At 42.4% G+C, this 21,572-nt stretch overlaps 2 protein-coding genes across 4 annotated transcripts; one reads left to right on the top strand and one right to left on the bottom strand.

Annotated features, from left to right (window-relative positions):
• The first annotated feature begins 403 nt into the window (after nucleotides 1-403).
• On the top strand, nucleotides 404-1,574 carry LOC307031472 (uncharacterized protein). The gene is made up of 2 exons (XM_079668602.1): nucleotides 404-617; nucleotides 1,093-1,574. The coding sequence occupies exons 1-2, from the start codon at nucleotides 427-429 to the stop codon at nucleotides 1,352-1,354; spliced, it is 453 nt and encodes a 150-aa protein (XP_079524728.1). The 5' UTR covers nucleotides 404-426; the 3' UTR covers nucleotides 1,355-1,574.
• Nucleotides 1,575-1,704: 130 nt separating this feature from the next.
• LOC307031471 (uncharacterized protein) lies at nucleotides 1,705-7,984 on the bottom strand. Of its 3 annotated transcripts, none has more exons than XM_079668600.1 (10): nucleotides 6,898-7,984; nucleotides 5,694-5,974; nucleotides 5,430-5,534; nucleotides 4,929-5,040; nucleotides 3,869-4,683; nucleotides 3,524-3,707; nucleotides 2,883-3,349; nucleotides 2,612-2,783; nucleotides 2,114-2,262; nucleotides 1,705-1,921 (listed from the first exon to the last, which is right to left on the bottom strand). In XM_079668600.1, the coding sequence occupies exons 1-5, from the start codon at nucleotides 7,013-7,015 to the stop codon at nucleotides 3,998-4,000; spliced, it is 1,302 nt and encodes a 433-aa protein (XP_079524726.1). In that variant the 5' UTR covers nucleotides 7,016-7,984; the 3' UTR covers nucleotides 1,705-1,921; nucleotides 2,114-2,262; nucleotides 2,612-2,783; nucleotides 2,883-3,349; nucleotides 3,524-3,707; nucleotides 3,869-3,997. The 3 variants fall into 3 exon arrangements, with proteins under 3 accessions (XP_079524726.1, XP_079524727.1, XP_079524725.1); XM_079668601.1 differs by having other exon boundaries at nucleotides 2,899-3,349; XM_079668599.1 differs by having other exon boundaries at nucleotides 2,612-3,349.
• Between the last annotated feature and the right edge of the window lie 13,588 nt (nucleotides 7,985-21,572).

Raw genomic sequence — 21,572 nt, 5'->3', positions numbered from 1 at the left:
TTTCCATAGTTTCTCCACAGCAGCAGACGCACATTTATGACGTCCGCTGGCGCATCATAAACACATCGGATAGTGAAAGTTCAGTCGGGTTGCGGTCTGATAATCCAAAAATCAGCTCCTAACGTCTAACCCTATCGTCTATTCCTTGACCTCTGTGTGAAACGTCACGGGGTTAAAGTGCCCGTGAAGTGCATGTTTTTACGCCAAAATGAAATGGCAGTTTCATTCCTTACATATCATTGTGCCTGTTCATGGCTAAAATAATTTGTAATAATTTATGTATTTATTAATTATTAAATTTAATAATAACGGCCGTCTGAGCCTACCGGAAGTTGCAGACGATAGCGGCTGTGACGTCACAAGATGGGCCCAGTTGTGATTGTAAACATGGCGGAGACTTTGGAAAGTGAAACAAGTGTGAGAGAAATGATTGATTTTGACAGCTTTTCGGAGAGGATAGATGAGGAAAGTGGCACAGAAGATGGAAGTGACGATGAGGAAGCGCAGGACATGATTGAACCCTACAGATTTGAGCCGTCAGGGACGTCAAGTGGGGAGAATGATGGCGACGACATGGACGATGGGGAAGACATTGACCGGCTACAGAACACTGAATGGTTAGCAGGTTAGCAGTGACTGTGCTGTCACTGTCGATTTGAAAATAGGGGGGGGGGGGGGGGGGGGGGCGTGAAGACTGAAGGGCCCTTTGCCTTGTTTAAAATCTCTGCTTGGGCTCAGCCTCTGGGAAATAATTAGCTTATGTACATGTCATGTGCTAGAGTATTATTAAACTAGAATTTTCTGGTCATTGAATTAAAACATACGCCAGGGTGACCAGCCCTGTTTTTCTTCTTATCTGCAGCTTATGGGAATCATTCCACCTATCAGATAATCAGGGGGCGAGAACAAGAAATAATTTTCATGTGCACATAGTCTAACTTTATTGGATCTTCTGCATAAAATTCAACAATATACAGTTCCAAGTTCAAATTATAAAATCCAGTTACCTTGCAAAATGTCGCAACCTGACAACACTGAAAAATCCTGGCATTCCTGCTAATCATAATGTTACATCTGTTTTATATGTTTTAGGTGTCAGTGCGACAACTGTAACAACATGGACACTGTAGCCGAGAGTGTGTGCTGTCGAGAAATCCCCGCTGTCACCAGGACCATGGAGGAGGATGGTGTCCACAGCTGCATAATCGACCACCCCGGCTTCCGATCTGGCTGTCTAGACATCTGGGTGCTGCGTATAGCATACTATGGATACAGGCAACATTATGGCCATCTCCAGCAAGAGGGCAATGACTTACAAACATTATTTACAATCAAGTCTATTACTAGTATATAAATGTATCAGTTAATATGATGTCATGACCACTTTTGCAACTTTATACGTTTGAATATTAGTCTTTTATGATCTGAGTATAAGAAAATGTAACTTTGAAGTTGACCTATTATCATCTATTGTCCTTCATTTGTAGTAGTCTCTTGACAGTAGCTGTCGTCATATCAATGCTATAATGTTTTATCTTGCAGACGCCACCGATACACAGCCTACCGACAGCTGGTGAGACTTTGCTGGGGTTACCTAGGACGCGACATAAGAGTGCCACTGCCCTCTTGTGCAGTGAACCAAATTCGTCGACAGTTTCCATCCATGGACTATCACGGTTATGAAGAAGGACAGTGACAATACAGTTCTGAAGTGAATGTTTAATACAGTTCCACAGTTGAAGATGCACAGTGACAGACTATTTGGTCTTGAAACGACTGGCATGTGCCTTGATGGCCTCTGCTTTGTCAGGCTTCTCCATTGCCGAGGATAGAGTGGGAGGCTCCTCCAGCTGTACAGACCTGTCTGCGCTGGGTTTCTTGCAGAGGTCGACCACCTCTCTCATGAGATCATCCACATAGCCTGCAACAGTGTTCAAAGACAGAATACAAAACTTGCACTTTATAATGTTCTCTAATAATAAATGGTGTCTGTCATCAAGCCGAGATCATTCTTTCAATTGGGGTTTTGAACTGAATTAGTTACTAAATCATTAGTACCGGTACATTACCAATCTGGACAATATTATTTTGAGTAATTTCATTTCAAACTCACTGAATGTTGCCTCTACTAGGATCTTCTTCACAACATGACCTCCAGCCTTGTACTTGGGGTAGCGGATTTTGAACCTCTGTTCTCCCGCCTTCGTAGTTGCAGTATGTCTGCTGGCATTCTCGTTGTAATGCAGTCCGGCAAGAAGGGTTCTGTTAACATAAACAAAGAAACAGTTTTAAAAATGTGAAAAGAAATATCTCTCTTTTGTCATTATTCCACGTCTATACATGAACAGCTCTATTTAACTTGATATTGATTCAGAATGTGATTTAGTGTTTTATTTTAGTCCTGGCAATGTGTGTCTTGGAGTTGACAACTTCATCACAGTTCCTTCCTCCATTTTGATACACTATGGGAGATGTGACGTAACGTCGCAAGCTTTTATACAGCACGGGGACCTGGTTCAGCACGGCACAAAGACGCCCATTCCCAAGTAACTGAAACAAGTCTTTAGCTGGTACAGTACAAGCCTTCGAATTATATGCTGAAAAGACCAACCTGCACAGCATGCCAATGTAGGAGTACACGTAAGACTTTGGTGCAAACTGAATGATGAGGCTGTGAAAGCCCTCCAGCTTGGATGTCTGGTGTACGGCAGAGAGCTTGCCGATGTCCTTGCACAGCATCTTGTCTGTCACCAGTTTCTCCAGTTTGACAGCTGATAGTGAACCTGCAATCAACAGATCAATAAATCAATCATCAACAAATTTCAATGGCAGTGCTTGACATTATGGATTATCAATTCTAATGTTTGTTGCTCAGACGTAACTTTTTGGATTATTTACCCAACCATAAGACAGTCAGTACATTGTTGTTGCTGGGTATGTCCTGGGTTTTTAATCACTCAGCATGCATACACTGTATACATTCCATACTCCTTTTGGCGGTGGATGATGGTTAAAATTACAGTCACCCGTTGCTGACGTAATTTTAAATGTCACGTCTGCCGCCATATCAGAAAAAGGAGTATTGACTCTAAACTCTTTGATCCACTTCTTCCTGTGAACCCTGCCTTGTAGTCTCTTGTGCGCACATGTGGGGAACTTTCCACCATGGCCCCTGTGGAGGTTTAGGACATGCCGCTCCACGACTTCCATTTATCCACAATCAGTTTTGCATCGTCTTGCGTGGAGGAAACCACTGCCCAGTACAAGTGGTTGATTATGCTCTGTTGCCATGCTTTCAGGTCCTCACAGCCCTTGAGCTTGCAGATGGCTTTTAGCTTCTTCCCAACAGCTGCAAAGACAATAAATAAAACTGACATCATAAAGAGATCTATCTATTTGAGTGAGGTGTGCAAATAAGATTTGTTACACTGCATGCTGCAATGTCTGTCTGGTGGTAACTTTACGATAACTCAATAGAAGACTCTACTCCTTGAACTTCAAAAGAAACAACATTGACACATACACTTGGCTGCATGCCAGATGTCATACAGATGTTTTGTGTACGGCATATTCTCTCTAATCCATTTGGCAATCTGGCGATGTCGGTCTGTGACGAGAGTGCCAATCTCCAGGATGTCCTCAAAGAAGGCCACCATCCTATTCAGGCCTTCCAGTTCCATATGTTAGCTCCCACCACACTCGTTGCTCTGAAAATACAGCAGGGAACATTCCAGTTAGGCAGATAACTAGACAGGAGCTCTGCAATGAGCTGAATATGATTTGAAACACTGTTACTATTACAATATTTACAGATGAAGTTTTAAATTTTTTCACACAAAACCCTGAACTTGAACAATATAAACTGTACCTGCACCAGCTGTAGGTCTAGCACCACATTTGATTCCAGCTCCATTGTAGTGTATGTTCCAAATTTTGCGCAGTGTCCAGTCCAGGGCTGTCGGCCCTGCCGTCACCCCCCAGAACCAGAGGTCGCCCTTCAGTCTGCAGCATCGCAATGTGGGCTGCCTGTTGTTGCGTCCATACACCCTGTATTGCAGGCTGCAGGATGTCTCGCTGGTGTGAGAAGAATGTTCGTTTCACGTAGGTCATCACACCCATGTGGTTTAGGACTCGCAGCACCTTTGTTGGCGACGCACCGGCAAACAGTATGCGGGAAGTTTCCAATGCTCGGTTGACTCTGCCACTCAGTTGCCTGCAGACAGGAGTCACATGTTTGCTGGATCTTAAGTAGTGTTCCAGTGGTTGTCCACACTTGACGGATGTCGACGCTGCCGCAAGATGGACAGTGGCACCACTGTAGCAGTTTCCCGAGGCTGGAGCCAAAGACGATGTATTTGGGTTCCTTGTGGCAGATCTCATCCCCAAATGCTTCCCGACTTTCTGACAGATCTGACTTGTCAGAAGAATCAGTCGCTGAGATGGGGCTACTGGGTTCCCAGTCTGAGGAGCCTGATACTGATGGTGGTGCAGCTGGACTGCTGGACGACGCGTCTTCCAGTTGGTGTTGCTCCAGCTTTGACGCCTGGCTGCTTCTGCTGCTAGAGGCAGCCTGTGGTGGCTGGTCAGGTGTAGCTGGGTCTCTGGTGCCATGGACTTTCAGATTTCTCTGCCTCCCTTGTACTGGTAGACTTGCAGTCAGCATCTCGGGCGTCACCTGGCATGCTGGAAATGAAATGATCAATGGAATACTATATTGTGTTTATATAAAACCACAAATCTATGTTGATCTGTTGCTTACTATTTAGAGTTAACAAACTCAACATTAGAAGGAATATCCCGTACTGTAATACAGTATTATATGACACACTCGCTCATCCTGTCAAACTGTTGTGTTTTTTTTTTTTTAGGAACTGATTAAACTTCGATTTAATAGTGCACTACTATTAACCAATCAATAGTGGCATTACCCTTTGACTGTGTCTTTGTTTTAGTGAGTTGTTTCCCAGTCTGTGTCTTGATGCTGACAGTAGCTGTTGGAGTCCAGTCTGTCTGGCAGGCCTGATCTTGACTCTGTCGTTCCTGCCAGGTGAAAACATACATTTCATAGTGTGATGTTGTAAAATATTTTCGAGGGGTTAGAAGTTCTAGACAATATTATCATGATAAACATGTACCCTACAGTAATGCTTAGCTAGAGCCAATGCATATGTAAGTCAATATCATGCCTGACTAGCAACTTTCTACAATAATTATATTTAGCAGACTGGTTTGCCGGTTGCATGTTTGGTGTTTGGAACAAGACTAATGCTAAGCTTTTTGTTTTACATAACAAGTGTAAGATCTAAGGTGTGCATATTACAAAGAAGGTTTTTTTTCATGTGTGCACTGTGTGTGCCAGTCATGATAACATGCAAGGTAAAACCAGCCAATGTGCTCATCTAAAACAAAACCTGGGGGCAATCACAAACCTGTTCCGGTGCCATGTCTGTGTCAGTGGCCATCTCCATTGATTCCTCCGTGGAAGCAAAACTGCAACTCTCCACTTCTGATTCTGCCAGGAGTTCTTCTACTTTCTGCAAATGTACACAATATGAAATGGATTACAAAATTATTCAAAACAGTATAGGCCTACACCTTGCTCATACCATTTCAACAATAATAATTCAGGAGACTACTAGCCACTGGAATTAAATCCTGATTTAACATCAACAAATATGGCCTAACAACTTTACCCGCTTTCTCTCTCTCATTGCAAATGCAGATCGAGCCGGTCTTGATGTTGACGTTGAAAGTTGTCCCACAGCTGAAGTCCCAACTCTGGGGAAAACAGTTGGAATTGCTCCCTTCTTCAGGATCAAGGTCCTCTTTGTCGCAATGCCCGTCTGCGCTCGTAGTAGAGCACTTTCATCAAAGGAGTCCCTTGTGAAGTGTTCACTGCACATAACACTGTATTTGGTAGGCTCCCAGTCCTTCCTGGTTCTCTGTACTTGCTTTGCCCATGCCTTTGACAGATCTGTAGAAATAAAATAGATCCAACCATTAATAGTCAAAAGATAAGCTCTCTATTCTATAGGTAATCTATTATGACATCATTAACATGGCCATGGAAGTCAATTTAGTTGAGCACAATATTTTGTCATAGATCTAGACAAGGGTGTAACTTTGGTTTGAGAAGTGGGGGACACACAAAACAGGGGGTCCCCCGCAATGAAAAATGTTCTCGATTTAATTCCATTTCCTGCCTTTCTACAAATAAATTAGGGACTATAGTGTTAACAAATCCAAGAAAAATGTGTATTGTACATAATGAGTGTTCACACTTATCTAGTATCCTATCCATGTGAACCTGTTTTACCTGTGATGACCTCACACCCTCTAGGGGGGTCCGGGGGCATGCACCCCGGGAAGATATTTTTCTTTAAATTGAAGTTGAATGCATCAATCTGGTGCACTTTGAGGGCAACATTAAGAGATCTATGGATACAGCTCTCAACACTCATATGAAACATATATTTCAATAATCAAAAAACATTGGAAGGATTTCTTAACCTATTTTATACAACTAATATTACATAGATGGAAATATTTGTTTACATAGATGACCAAACCCACTGAGATAACTTAGGCTAGAGTTTACAATCTAATCACTCAGAGTCCTTTACCTCCCTGAGCTGACGTTATCTCTCTCAGTCCCACAGGAGAGGACTCTCCCTCTCCTTATTTTTTAAAACAGCTAATCTCCGTTAGCTCCGAGCTAGCACCAGATGCTAACAACAACAACCCTGTAACTCTCTCTCTCTCTCTCTCTCTCTCTCTCTCTCTCTCTCTCTCTCTCTCTCTCTCTCTCTCTCTCGAATCGAATCGAATCGACCAGTGGTTCTTATTTGTCATGAACAATCAACGAATCTACGAAACAAGGACACCAGCCAGGCTCACCTTCATCTTTTGGGAACAGAAACATCGCCACTTCGGCAGACTTGACATTACTACAGCCAGCGGCAATGCATCGCTTCCCGTGTGTTTTTCCTCCCGTTTTCTTCACTGTCTCCTCCATTGTCAGGTTTTCTCGATTGGCAATCACTTCCAGTCGACTCCGACACACTTTCCAGTAAAATACTCGCTCAAAAACTTTGATAAATTCGACTTTGAAACAGAGAAACAATAAACTGTGATGAATGTAAACACTTCGGCGGCGACCATCTCGTGACGTCCCGCAGTAGATCGCAAGCCACGCCCACGAAGGCGGAGGTCAACTGCGGGTTTCCAGGCGGCAAATTCAAAACTCGTCAAATTCATTGCTATGCCCACATCTTTTGATATGGGTTCCAATGGACAATTTTGGTCATTACTATACGTATTAGCATAACAGATCATGCACAGGCGCACACTTCACTGAGTCTTTAAGGGATAGTGGATAGGAGGAGAATTCAAAAGGATTTAGGAGAAGAGAATGCGGTACTTTAGAGAATCCGACTGCACTTTCACTATCCGACGTGTTTATGATGCGCCAGCGGACGTCATAAATGTGCGTCTGCTGCTGCGGGGAAACTATGGAAACTACAGCTTTCTATACAGCGGACTTCAACATGGATGTGTAATAAGAAGGAGGGACTACTGTAAACTCATCTAGAGACTCTGCACCGTGCTCTGATGCTGTTGTTTTATGCTTTATGAAGGGGGACAACAGAGAAACATATTCTTCATGACCAAAGTTGGAATTGAAATAAAAAAGGAAAGTGAAACTTATGCTAGTCACCCTCTCCCTCCGGTCCACATTCATATAAATGATCCCAATATGTATGATTGTATGAACTATGAAAAGATCTTAAAAATAAATACAAATGTATTTATTATAAACGTCCTTAACATCTATCACTGTGTATATCACCATTCAAACATCTTTTAAAAGTTGAACAAACCCCACATAGCTCAGTATGAAATGAAATGTTGACTTTATTTGATAATTTCAGTAAAAACTAACGTTCATATTTCTCTCTTTGATTATAATACTGATGAACGTTCAAAACAAAGCACTTTGGCAACTTACCACATACGTTTTGAAAAGCTTAATAAGCACCGTAACTTTCATGATATCATTTCTCGGTCAAAATTGGTTGTTTCCGTGAACGGCCGACTGTTGTGTGACGGCAAATGCTGAGGCTGCAAGGCATTGTGGGGCAGCATTTTCTGCTCCTTTCGTCAAGGGAGGTCCAGTGATTCCTAAGCTAAAGGAGGTTATAAAGGAAGTTTGAAACCTCCTTTTCTATCATATAGAGAATTCAAACGGCACTTATCATGGCTGCCACTGAGGGACTTCCGGGTCATTTCACTCCGTTAGGAAGGTTCCTAAGCTAAATGGACTATTCGACTTCAACCAAAGATTCTCTAAAGTAGCGCAGTTTTTTCTCCTAAGTCCTTTTGAATGATCCTATCCACTATTCCTTAACCCCGTGACGTTTCACACAGAGGTCAAGGGGTAGACGTTAGGAGCTGATATTTGGACTATTCGACCATAACCAACGTCTAAATCCTCTATTTTTGCGATATTAATCACAGAGGAACTAAGCCAAGAGGAAGATCCGCCCATCGTCAAAACATCCAATGAGAAGAGGAGCCAGGAATCACATGTACACACACGAACGAGAGCAGCACGCTCTCTTTCTCTCTGTTCATGGTGCTGTGAAGACTTGCCTGTTTGTTCCAGCCAACAATACTTTATTCAATTACTCATTTGAACCTTCAGAGACTCCATTAGTCTCCTTTTAACTTTCTCCTGGCTGCGAAACAAAGAATACATCTTCATTAGCAATAATAGTGAATCATGTTATATGTTTTAATTAGTTGTTTGTGAATAAAAAAAACGTTCTGGAGTTCAAAGACAGTGAATTTTGGTACAACATTTGGTCTGGTCATAAGATAAATAAGTCTAAATGATACCTCGCATTGCTTTTTTTCTTGATGTGTAGCAAGGTAATTGTTTGATAACGTGTTAGCCGCAACATAGCCGTTGTTAGTTATCATGTTTTTGTGTTTTTTACATTTCTACATAATGTTTTGTAGTTAAAGATGGTAAACCATTGAGGAAAGTTTTTCGATTGAAAAACAATCACACCAACCTCACTCTTCATTACTTGTTTAAATCTCCTGTCCATCTTAATCTCTGTAGGTTGGGTGTAGCTTAGTAGCCAGTCAATCATGTCACATACCATCCAGCTCTGTCATTAGTCTGTCATACGGTACGTATTTTTGTTCAACATGTCCATACTCACATTTATGTGTGTCTACCTTTGTTAGTCTTGCTGTCCTGTCCTACTACTTTTTTGTGGTTGCAATTATAAGCTTTAATTCCCTATTTTTGATGTCAATGCCTAAAATGTTCTGCAGATTTTTTACTTTCATTGATTTCTGTCTTACTTTTTTTCTCTGAGTTTATCTTTGCTTTCCTTGTTCTCTGTCTTGCATTGTAATGAAATTCCAAACTTTCTAATGTGCCATCAAAATGACAAAAACCTTCAGTGCAAATGTAGAGAAACCAGTGTAACAAGTGTTGCAATTCTGAATGGTGTGAAGGTAGGTACCAAGACTAAAAAGAATACACAAGGGACTCAGCCCACATGTCCAGCAAACATCTCGACTGTAAATATAATGTGTTGGTATATTATGCAGATAATGAAGAGGCCAGACCTTAATTCGGTATCCTGTTTACTATGGTTGGCAAGGTTTTGTTGGTCTGTGCTGCTCTTCAGATACGCCTCATGAATACTCAGTCTTGTTTATGACAGCTGATAAATATTCTCTAAAAGTATCTGGACACTGCACCAGGTACAGCAAGCAATGGACATTGCCCAGGCTAGTGGTATACAATTTCCTTACAGGTTACATTTATAAAACTTGTTTAGTTTGCTATTCAGCGAGCATTTGCCATTTAATGGGAATGTACCTTCCAGTATGACTACATTAATTTTCAGTACAGAAGGCCCCTGAGGGATATGAAGCCCTGAACCTGGCAGTGTTTTTTTCCTGCCCGATTCACTGATCTTTGAAAAACCATATCCCTTTATGCAATGTATTTTGTTAAAGATTGATTGTCTTGGCATTTGGGTAAATTGTCCAGGAATTCCAGTCTAGATGAGAGCTGCTGAGTTTGAATCTCTGAAAGCTTTATACAGCAAATATTCATTTCCTTTAACCTGGATATGTCTGAGGTAACTTGTTTAGAGGTGGACTATGGCCTCTCTCTCTCACTCTGTCTTTATTGCAGGTGCAGAGGTGTGTCTGTCTGTGTGTGTCAGTGATGGATGTATTGCAGATGGTCCCAGCTTCATCTGATTATGCTGTGGACACTGGAGGAAGTCCCTTAGTTCCCGAGGTCACTTAGGACAGACGCATGCATAGAAAGAGAGAATCAGAGAGTAGATATGCTTGAGATGCTTCTTTTAAAATGTCCTTTTTCTAAGTAAGACTGCAGTAGTTGAAAATGCCAGGGCAATGAACAAACACAAACTGTATCAAGGTTACTGCAAACACGCCATTGTCCTTTTATACCTATTGACTCATCGTTTTCCGTTTTTGTTGGAAATATAAATGTTTCCACATTAAAGCATGATCAATAGCTGTTCTGTCCCACAGTTGCAAATGTAGTTAATGCAGGGTGATAACATACCCCTTAACTGCCGAACAAAAGCATAAAGCTGTTTTTACGTTAAGCACTGCAGTGTAAATGTCTAGGCTTTACATCTAAGTTAAGTAGACGGCATCATAAAATCATCATCCATCCTTGGAGTCCAAGTGTTGTGAGATTACTTTTTATGGGAATACTCTGTTTGGCTACGCTGAGCCATCTGTTCAACAGCCTCCAGCTCTACAAAATGGACTAAATGTTGTTCTACAGTGAAGATTTCCTGCAAGTCATGATTCTAAAGCATAACAGGAAAGTAATGAGTCTGTATCTACAGTATACCGCCTTTAGGGCCATTAACTTATTGCACATGGTTTTGCGCTGCAGGTTAAAATCACCGTAGATTGAATTGAGATTGATTTTCTCCGCATAAAATAGGACACGTGATGTAACTCAATTTGCACAATTAATAAAAAATGAAATACAGGTACCACTCACTGATACAAAAATCCATTTTGACTTTATGAATCATTGTGATATAAAAGTCACCGGATGTAAAACTAAAATAAATAACAGATCCAATATGAGTTTATGTGGGATACAGTTCATCTTAATAACTAATTTAATTTGGCTTGGAGTGCCACATTTCAAGCACATAGCAATAACAGATGAACATGAAAGACCTCCAGTGCTCGAGAAACAAACTAAAGAACCTCAGGAGGGGACATTTTTTTGAAAATCACCTTTATTGTCTGCTTTCTCACTCACCTATTTTCTGCATTAACAGTCCTTAGTCACCTGGTAGTCACACCCTGTCTCTCTCTCTCACTCTGTTACACCCATCAGCTCCATTAGTATTTAGGCCCATTTCACTTTCACCTCAGTGCCAGATCGTACTTTGCAGCATGCCAGTCTTTCCCGCATTACCCTCCAGATTGCTCTCCCGGTTTCGACCCTGCCTGTCCCTGACCAGCCTGCCTCGCCTGCTCCCTGACCCGTTCTGTACCTCTGACTCCCGTCTTGCTTTCTCCTGGAACCCTCGCCTGTCCCCGACCAGCCCTTTGCCTACTATCTGCCGTTGTGTCTCCTTCCAGCCTATTGCCTTTAATAAAGCTGGTTACCGACTATCCCTTTTTTCCCGTGTGTTGCATTTTGGTTCTCAGCTCGTTTGTGACAGAACGATCTGGCCAGAAATGGACCAAGCAAACACCGGGTCTCCTAGAGACCGCTTTGAGAGGGTTGAGGATGCCATCCAAAGAAAGGAGGTCACGATAGCTACCTTAGCTACGGAGACCCACCAGGCAACCTCAACCCAGGGACAAACGCTGGCTTACCTTACCTCCCAGATGCAGCAGATGGCCGCCACCGTACAACAGTTAGCCGCTACCATGGCTGCTACCGTCCCTCCGCCCGCAGCTCCGATGTCTGCTCCAGCCCCTGGCCCGACTGGATACGCTCTGGAGCCTCGTGTGGGAACGCCGGAACGCTACGCTGGTGAGTCTGAGGGATGCAGTCCTTTTCTCACAAACAGTTCCATATTGTTTTCACTGCAGCTACACACCTTCGCCTCCGAGGCGGCTCGTGTAGCTTCCACCGTTAATCATCTGACGGGGAGAGCCCGTTTATGGGGAACTGCAGAGTGGGACCAGCAGACTCCAGCCTGTGCCTCTTTTGCTGCATTTTCCGCGGAGATGCGGAAGGTGTTCGGTTCCGTTCGTCTGGGTTCCTACGCTGCCGGAGGTCTGCTGAGTTTGAGCCAGGGTTCCGGCACGGTGGTGGATTACGCTATTGACTTCCGCCGCAGCAGCCGCCGCAGCCGCCGCAGCAGCTGGAACGAGCCGGCGCAGTGTGATGCATTCCTGAGAGGATTAGCGGATTATATGAGAGATGAGCTGGTTTCCTATGATCTCCCTGCTTCCTTGGATGGGTTGATTGAGCTCACCTCTCGGATTGAAAGACGAATCCAGACCCGGAGAGGAGAGCAACAGACGACAACAACTTCAGGTTTTCGGGAGATTTCGACTTCCGGTTTCGGCTGAGAATTCCCATTCCTACTCTGACTCACGGTACGGGGAGGTCGATTTCCCGTTGTCCGGTAAAAGGCAGAGCTCATCAGTAATGGGGAGTATACTGGTGGACCAAACCTCTGAGCTGATCCCCAATCTAAGACCCTTGTGCCATGCTCGACTCCTCCTGACAGGCAAATCTCAGGGTCTGGCTGTTTTTATCGACTCCGGATCAGATGTCAGCATCATTGACGAGGAGCTCGCACTACAGCTGGGCATCCAACAGGTTCGGCTGCTCCAGCCGGTACCGGCTAATGCTTTGGATGGTCACCTGCTGGGAACGGTGACACACCAGACGACACCGGTCCATATGCTCATGTCTCAAGGCTATCTCTCCCACCTCATCGACCACCATTGAGCTACATCCAGGCGCAGTCCCACCCAAGGCCTGGTTGTGCTCGCTTTCGGCACCGGAGAGGAAGTCCATCGAGACTTACGTCAATGACTCTCTGGCTGCGGGAATTATTCGTCCTTCCACATCACCCGCAGGAGCAGTCGGTTTTTGGTGGTGAAGAAGGACAAGACCCTGAGACCCTGCATTGACTATCGGGGTCTGAACGACATCACGGTGAAGAATCGATATCCCCTGCCACTCATCTTGTCAGCGTTCGAGTTACTACAAGGGGCTACAATCTTCACTAAGCTTGATCTACGAAACGCTTATCACCTGGTACGAATCCGTGAGGGGGACGAATGGAAGACCGCCTTCAACACCTCTTCGGGACATTACCAGTACCTGGTGATGCCATTCGCCAACTTTTACAGACGGTTCATCCGTGGCTACAGCACCGTGGCCGCCCCGCTCACCGCCCTGACCTCGTCCAAGGTGACGTTCCGATGGTCCCCTGCAGCCGAAGAGGGTTTTCAGGGCCTTAAGGGCCGGTTTACGTCGGCTCCTATCCTGCAAGTACCAGACCCCGCTGGTCAGTTGGTGGTGGAGGTGGGTGCTTCTGATGTAGGGGTGGGGACCATCCTGTCGCAACGTTCTGGTGAGAACCAGAAGCTCCACCCCTGTGCTTTCTTTTCGAGGAAATTGAGTCCGGCAGAGAGAAACTATGACGTGGGGAATCGGGAGCTTCTAGCAGTCAAGTTGGCGTTGGAGGAGTGGCGACACTGGCTTGAGGGGACAGAACAACCATTTCAGGTTTGGACTGACCATAAGAACCTGGAATACATCAGGTCGGCACAAAGACTGAATTCCCGGCAAGCCAGGTGGTCGTTATTTTTCACCCGGTTTAATTTGTTCCTCTCCTGGAACCCTCGCCTGTCCCCGACCAGCCCTTTGCCTACTATCTGCAGTTTTGTCTCCTACCAGCCTATTGCCTTTTAATAAGGCTGGTTACCGACTATCCCTGGTTTCCCGTGTGTTGCATTTTGGTTCTCAGCTCGTTTGTGACATGTATTTGTCCAGTCATGACATTACTTTGCAGGACAGTCGAAGTTTCCTGTTACGCTAGTAGCTCTGTGAGGCTTTGAACAGAAATGCTTTAAATGAATGGCATATGCAAACAATCAAACATGCTTATGTTTAGCAGGAGGCCGCCGTCTCAATTTGATGGCATGCTAGCATTTGCTAATTAGCACTAAACCATAGAGTGTATAAAATAAGTTGACGTAGCCTATGAATCTGAAAAGTAAAGCCAATGCGGAAGTGCCTTGAGCCTTTAATGTCCGAAAAGAGACAACTCGGCAAATTGTAAAAACTAAAAAAGTCAGATTGTATAGAAGTCTTTAGGAAATGACCTGATTGCTTATTTGATTTATTACCAATGTAAAAATAATGTTGATTAGAATATGGTCTCAATCACTAGCTTCAAATATTTGTAGCAATACAACATGATTTTCATTTTGGAAATTACTGTCATGATCCTGGTTTTACTTCCTGTCTTTGTGTGTTTTTACAGTGGTTTTTCTGAGCTGCTTTTGCACATCTACACACCTGTTCTGAATCTACCTTGTATGTCTTCCTAGCCAATCAGATACTTTCTTGTTACCAGTCTTGATTTGATTATCTCTCCTGGCCTATTTAGTATCAGCTGTACCCCATGAGGCCTGCATCCATCTGACACATACTTGCCAACCCTCCCGATTTTCGCGGGAGACTCCCGATTTCATAGCCCTCTCCCGGTTTCCTCCCGTGGTCATATTTCTCCCGCATTTCTCCCGATTTCTGACAAAATCAGATTTACTCACGACTGTTTCCACTCTGACTTTAATACAGCTACACCATTGTTTGGTTTCCATGGTAGCGCGTCTCTTTAGTAGCGTGCTTGTAACCTCCTGCATGTGGGTCCACCAGCGCTACTTTTGACGCAAATGATGGTGCCATATAGAGATAGAGATAGACGATAAAGCACGGTATACTTAAGAGACTGGCCACCTTAATTGGCAGGTCACTATCATGGCGTTGTAATGCATATCCCTCCCCAGCTCCACTTCTCATCCCACTATGCTTACTTTTGGCCAAAAAACAAGCTGGCGACTGCTCAAATGCCAAACATGGGGGTTCAAAACAGTGGACACAAACAAAGCATACAGATGTAGCGATTCATTTCAGACAGTTTGAAACGCGAGGGCCGTGATTGGTACGTGATCTGCCCTCGCTCAAGGGAAAACCTCCAGCTTGACTTGAGACCGCCCCCGTGATAGATAAATGTAATTATAATGAAGCCAGCTGCAATGGATCATTGATCCACCAGGGGGTGCAGTGGGGTTCCACACTGGAGCTCATGTGAAATAAAGTCAGATACAGTACGCTGGATGTACAGCGGAACTTTTTTAAGATCCATATGTCACGGATATCATACTACTGTGCTAAATAAGAGACATGTAATCATTTACAAAACATCACCATGTTGTTATTTAACAAAATAATTTTGTTATTCGAAAAAAACGAACGGGAGGAAATGCAGCCCGGCTCTCGATTTTTAATCCTAATTTAATCATCTTCACCACGATCATTTATGTTTATGTTCGCCGAATTGACATGAAATCACTGACACATATGAATATACTGTATTCAACTTCATTAAAACGTTATTAACGTGCCTAAACTCAGTAATTCACCAAAAATATGTATATTGTAGTGGAGCTTCGTCGGTCGATCAGGATCCCAAAACGTAGCGGAGGGATCCTCATCTGGATGAAGGGTGTTATTTTCCCCATAAGGAACAAGTTGCTGCAAATTATCCCGCTTATTACACGGCCACATTCTCAACAAAGTAACGACATGACTCCCAATATTAATTGAAATGCTTTTATGGATTTAGAAAATGTTTTTATTGATTTAAAAAATAGTTGTATGTATTGATTGAAAAAATAGTTGTATGTATTGATTTAAATTGACATGCATCCGCTAAGAAAAATAGTCCGTTGTTACCGTTTTTTAAACAGTCTGAATGAAACGGCAGCTCTCAGCTGTGTATTTACACAACTAATGGCCCATCAACCACAGCTCTCTCCCCCCTCCCCCCTGCCCCCTTGATCTTTCTTCTCCAGCAGCTAAATTAACGGTAGGTTACTCTGATTGACAAGCTTACAATTAGACACAACACTGTCATTGCAAGTGACCCTCAGTTAGTTTACTTTTATGTTCAACTTCTAAATTCGTTACTGATAAAAAAGGGCTTCTTCTGTACCTAATTACCTTAACACTAGAACCGCCAGAGGTTTTTGTATAGGCCTACCTAAACCCGTCAAATCCCGCTATTAGAATGCAATTTTTAACAACATAGGGTGCTACATAACACACTTTCAGGAAAAGTCACGGACTGGGAGACTTTAATATTTTATTGAAAAAAAGTTACATTGCACACACACAACACACATCACACAATTGAGATAAATAGGGGGAGCCCAAAACAATCGTGCATATTTGTGTCACACAGATTAGAAATGTTGAGTTTCTGTAAATAACAGTTCTTGAAATAAATAATAGTTATTGTTCATTACAGTTTCTGAATATTTGTTTTATATTTGTGAATATGTCTGGGTGTTGCCATCTGTACGTGGCGGCGCTGCATTCTTACTTACGTTGCTATGGTTATGGCGGTGATGCCGGTGCGTTATTTGAAATGTTCATATTGATATTTTTTTTACTCTGGCTTTGTAATAAAAAATATGGCAAAACGAAAACAGCCAAGCGTCACAGCTTTTGGATTCACACGCAAAGAAGCGAAGGAGTCTAAAAATGACAACGTGAACGGAAAACAACTTTTAGTTGGCCGGCTGTAAGCGGCGTTAGGGTCGAGCTTGACAGCTCCACACAAGGGAGAGGCCTGCCGATGTGGAGCCTGAAGAGGCTTCAACAACGGCCACATCCGCCGGCATAGTGACACTGTTTGTATTAGTAGAAGAGTGTTTTTATAGCAATTGATCGCATCCGCGCTGCTGCGCCACTCAACAGAGCGTGCATGTGACATATTTAGTAGCAGGATGTGCTCTGAAAAATAGGGCTCCCCGAAAGCAAATGGGTAACTTCGAAAACTGACAGAGCTCCCTCCATACAAATCAAACTGTAGACGGTGTGAAAGCACCTATTGTTTTAAATAATGGTCGGAATGTGACCTGTGAGCCTTCTGAATTACCGTGGGACAGCACATTCTAAACTAAAATGTTCAATCAATAAAGTAACATCTTATCTTAATAATATCTTCATATTAATAATAATAATAAATCATACAGTATGTGTCCGAAAGGGAGCAGGAGGAAGCAAACACAAAAATATACAAAAAATATACTGGATATTAAAGCAAACGATTGTAAAGGTTAAAGTATGAGCATAACAAATAAAGAAGTGTAATGTAAACATTTACATTATAATAATTATTATTGAATAAATAAAGACTATATATTATTGAATTACAAGATTAGATATACTTTAGTTGATCTAAAATATTGATGTGTTCAAATGCTCTTCAAAACACAACTGAAAGTCCATGAAACTTGTCTTTCTGTATTTGTGAATGAAGCGCCATCTCCTGTTTAAAACCTGAAATTGAAAATCTGGTAACGCCCTCTTGGAAAATAATGGGAGGGCTTAACATTCCTCTATACTGGTCTTTGGCAGGTCGTAGGCAGGAAGCTGTAAACTGGAGTCTGAAATTCAGTGCTACATCTGTATGCACCTAACACAATGTATACTTGAGGCTGATGGGAACATTTCAAGGAAGTATTTTAGCAACTACTTGAATAGTATATTAAAGAAAAAGGTCAGGTGATCACCAACGTGGTTAAGGTTTTTCTACTTGGGACCATGAATACTTAGAATTTGCATGAAACAGTCTATCACACAAGACTTTTACCCAAATACGTTTTTGTGTTGCTAGATAAAGTCAGGCCGTTTGGTGCCATCCATCCTGTGGGGACCATAGATATATTTATAAAAAGTTGTATATAAACAAAGTGTCAACCTCTTTAAATCTCCCAGAGAAATGTCAGGGGACCATGAAAGTCAGTAACATTCATCCTCTGGGTACTATGAATGCATTCCGGTTTTGCGATAGTTAGTTACCATTTCCAACTGGTTGAATAGAGCAGCTAGGTCGATGGCCCTGCTGTTCTAGTTATGATTCTCTACAAACTTTTTACATTTGCAAGTGTTAGTTTCCACTTAAATGCATGTTAACAGAAAACAACTTTGATAGTTTGTACTCAACAAACCTGCATTATAGATTTTGGAAAAGGTTATGGTTTTTGTTCAAATTAGTACATTTGTTATGTAATCAACAACTAAGTGTATGAACTTGAGGTTAGTGTATTTCTTAAAAGGTGGAGTATGAACAGGATGAGTTATTAGACATATAGGACCATTTTTGCAGAAAGATTTGCCCTTGAAATGTCTAAATAAAGAAGAACATGGCATTCGCTAAAGTTTTCTTCAGGGTCACCCAACATGGCACCTTGTCAATGTTATGGGAGTGTCAGTCAGTTTAACAGTAAACATATCCTATAGGAATGCTTCATTTCTCGTCTGCTTCATTTATCCTTAATAAGTAAGGTATTGCCCTTGTGGCTTGGCACCTACTGTCCTTTCTCAGAGTTAAAGTACAGTACAGCTTAAACTCTCCAGGAACATTTGGTATTAAAGGGTCATAAAAAACATAAATTAAACGCTGCCAACTTTTTTAATTCAAGTTAAGTGATTCTCAAGCACAGTCTAGAGAGCAATTGCCCTATTTTTTCAGCAAAGAAAAAGTCAAGCTATTAATGGCTTAGCACAGATAAGCCCAAACGGTGTTAATAAAAGATTGGATAATGATTTTTAAAGAAAGGAGAGGGGACAGCACATAGGGCAGAAATAATTATTCACTGTGAATGGAGGAAGAGAAAAAAGAAATGCACAGCTGAGAAGGGGGGGATATACAGAAAAAGGCAAGAGAAGAGAGTAAAGGATGAAAATGACACGAGAGGAGGAAAGGGAAGGAAGGGCAAGAGGTTAGGAGAAGAGAGCGATGGGAGGAGAAATGATAATGCTAATATTATAAAAAGACAGACAGCGAGCAGCAATGATTAATCACAAAGAGCTGATAGAAGGACCAGGGCAAAGGAGGTGGGGGAAAGATGGGGAGAACCACAGAATAAGCAAAGTTAGAGAGTAGAGAAATAAAAAAAGTGCATATTCTGTCAAGGGTAATTCACTGTATAAGCATAAAATTCAACATCGCCAAAATAACAAGTCACCAGAAATAAAGGCTTTGATATTCTGGACCTTAGTGCCCAGACAGTACTCCTCCGACTGAATGACCATGGTAATTAGTCTGAAAGCGGCACAGGGAGTGTGATTCAGAGAGGAAAAGGTGATGAAGGCACACCAATTCTTCGAAGTACATACAAAATAAATTGCATGGACTCTGCTGTTCTGGCTCAAGTGCGAATGTCATTTTACCAGAGGTCCGGAGTCTGATTTCACTCGCTGAACTCACCTCTGCTTTGTGTACCCAGGGTTGGGAGGGTCACTCTTTATGCTTTCATGTTGTCCAAAGTATGTCCCTATCGGACTCTTCAGACTGGGAAGCATTTTTCAATCTTGTGTGCTCTGTCAAGTGTAGCTTCAGTTTCCTGTTATCAGCTGACAGGAGTGCAGTGTTCATTTGGTTCAACAGAACTTTGACAGAATATGTTTCGCCAATTACGTTTTTTCCTATGACTAAGACCAAATAATATAATATTGGGAGGGGTGAAACCCTCTCTAATGGTCACACATGCAGAGCACATAGCACAGACAATGAAATGTGTTCTCTGCATTTAACCCATCCTAGTATCAGGAGTCTAGTACTAGGAGCAGTGGGCAGCTATTGTATAGCGCCCGGGGAGCAATGGCACCAACATCATCCAATATTGACTGATTTCTAAAAGCTATAAATATAGTTTCTGTCAATAAAGAAATCGCAAACGAAAACACTTGGACTTATGACTAAAACTGGACTTAAATGTTTTGAGGTATGTAAAACTAGACAAAATCTAATACAAATTACTCAAATAACCATTTGCTGCTCCAAGGTTCAACTCTTCTGTAGTTACTGGCTGTAACTAGTGCTCATTTGAGTTATTGGATACTTTCTTTCAGCTTGGGCGAGTCTAGCCATTCTCCTTTTCTTTGCCTGGAGAACGACCCCTCACTGGATATTTTCTCTAAGGCTGTAAGGCCAATTAATATACCACCATAAAGTTGGGGTTGTGAACAAAATAGGCTTTCAGTTTACAGCACTGATTTACGCATAAATCATTTTGTTATTTCACAAATGGAATAAAACCATAAAGTATTTGTTTGTTCCTAGCATGGGGCTTGATGCAATCTTCTTGATTTGTATGCGTAAGCGTGTTGTTTTCTATTCAGAGCCCCACTGTGGCACAAACAAACAAGTTATTACTCCTGCTGCTTTCATTCTCTGTCCCACATTTTTAAAACAGGTACCTGCCGTGCGGACTGAGGCTGGAAAAAGGAGTCTTTTTTATTATGGTCCTTGGTCTTGGAATGACCTTCAATCAAGCCGCAAACTGATGGCACTTGTCCCAATAGCCTCTTTTAAATTGAAGTTGTCTGAGGTCCTTACCACCAGCTGCTCTTGCAGTAATAAGTAGTGCACCTTTCTTACTGTCCCAAATGTGCAAAATGTAGAGACTGCTTTTTCGTCTTTTGTTTTCTTAGTTGTGTTCTCTTTATTTGTACATGTTTGTGTTATGTGTTATGTGTAACGTTGCTGCCTTCTTGGCCAGGTCAGCATTGTAAATGAGATTTTATCTCAATGCTTTTTATCTGGTTAAATAAAGGTTAAATAAAAAAAATAAAAAAATTGCAGATGGAAAATTTGGTTTTTATGTAGCAATCTTTTATTTACACAAATGCAAACACTCAGCCACACATACAGTCTGGAAAATGTAAGATGTTGCCATGGACTCTGACTTCTCAAGTTGTTGTGGATGGCCTTGCTGCCGTACATCCGATAGCACGGAGGCAGCATGGTGGCCTGTAGTGATTAGAGTGTCAGCCCTGCAACTGGGAGGTCAAAGGTACAGCCCTCCATGGCACCACAGTCTGCAGAAATATCTTTGGCCATCTAACATACAGTTGCAGTGGCAGTTTCTTAATGGCCAGAGAAGCAAGCTTTTTCCTGGCTCAGAAAATCTTTGCAGTAGAACTGGATGCCGATTTGCTGTACTAGGCGGATTCCAAATGTTAAATTGTATACGGCATAAATTATTTTGGAACTTATTACTGATTAAGTTTAGTTCTTAGTTAGGGCTGATTTGATTCAGCCCCTAGTTTTGCTGCTATAGGCTTCGGGGGACACCTTACTTCTTCCTTCTCTCTCTCTGTACCTGTGTTCTCTCATGTTCCGAATAACCCAGCTTCCCCGAAATGTATTTTTGTTGTCTGTCTACGCTGGGGTCCTGAGTCGTGGCTGAACCTGTCACTGTGGTCCTGC

Source organism: Notothenia rossii (assembly GCF_949606895.1).
Source record: "Notothenia rossii genome assembly, chromosome: 3".
Lineage (NCBI taxonomy): Eukaryota > Metazoa > Chordata > Actinopteri > Perciformes > Nototheniidae > Notothenia > Notothenia rossii.
This window is presented reverse-complemented; position numbering and strand designations above follow the sequence as displayed.

What these genes read in the sequence shown, in the direction of transcription:
- LOC307031471 (XM_079668599.1), bottom strand. Translation starts at nt 7,015, where the DNA reads ATGGAGGAGACAGTGAAGAAAACGGGAGGAAAAACACACGGGAAGCGA. An exon ending in TCTGTTCCCAAAAGATGAAG is followed by an intron (nt 5,975 to 6,897) that starts GTGAGCCTGGCT and finishes TTATTTCTACAG; the next exon opens with ATCTGTCAAAGGCATGGGCA. An exon ending in AACAAAGACACAGTCAAAGG is followed by an intron (nt 4,684 to 4,928) that starts GTAATGCCACTA and finishes TTTCATTTCCAG; the next exon opens with CATGCCAGGTGACGCCCGAG.
- LOC307031472 (XM_079668602.1), top strand. Translation starts at nt 427, where the DNA reads ATGATTGATTTTGACAGCTTTTCGGAGAGGATAGATGAGGAAAGTGGC. An exon ending in CGGCTACAGAACACTGAATG is followed by an intron (nt 618 to 1,092) that starts GTTAGCAGGTTA and finishes TATATGTTTTAG; the next exon opens with GTGTCAGTGCGACAACTGTA.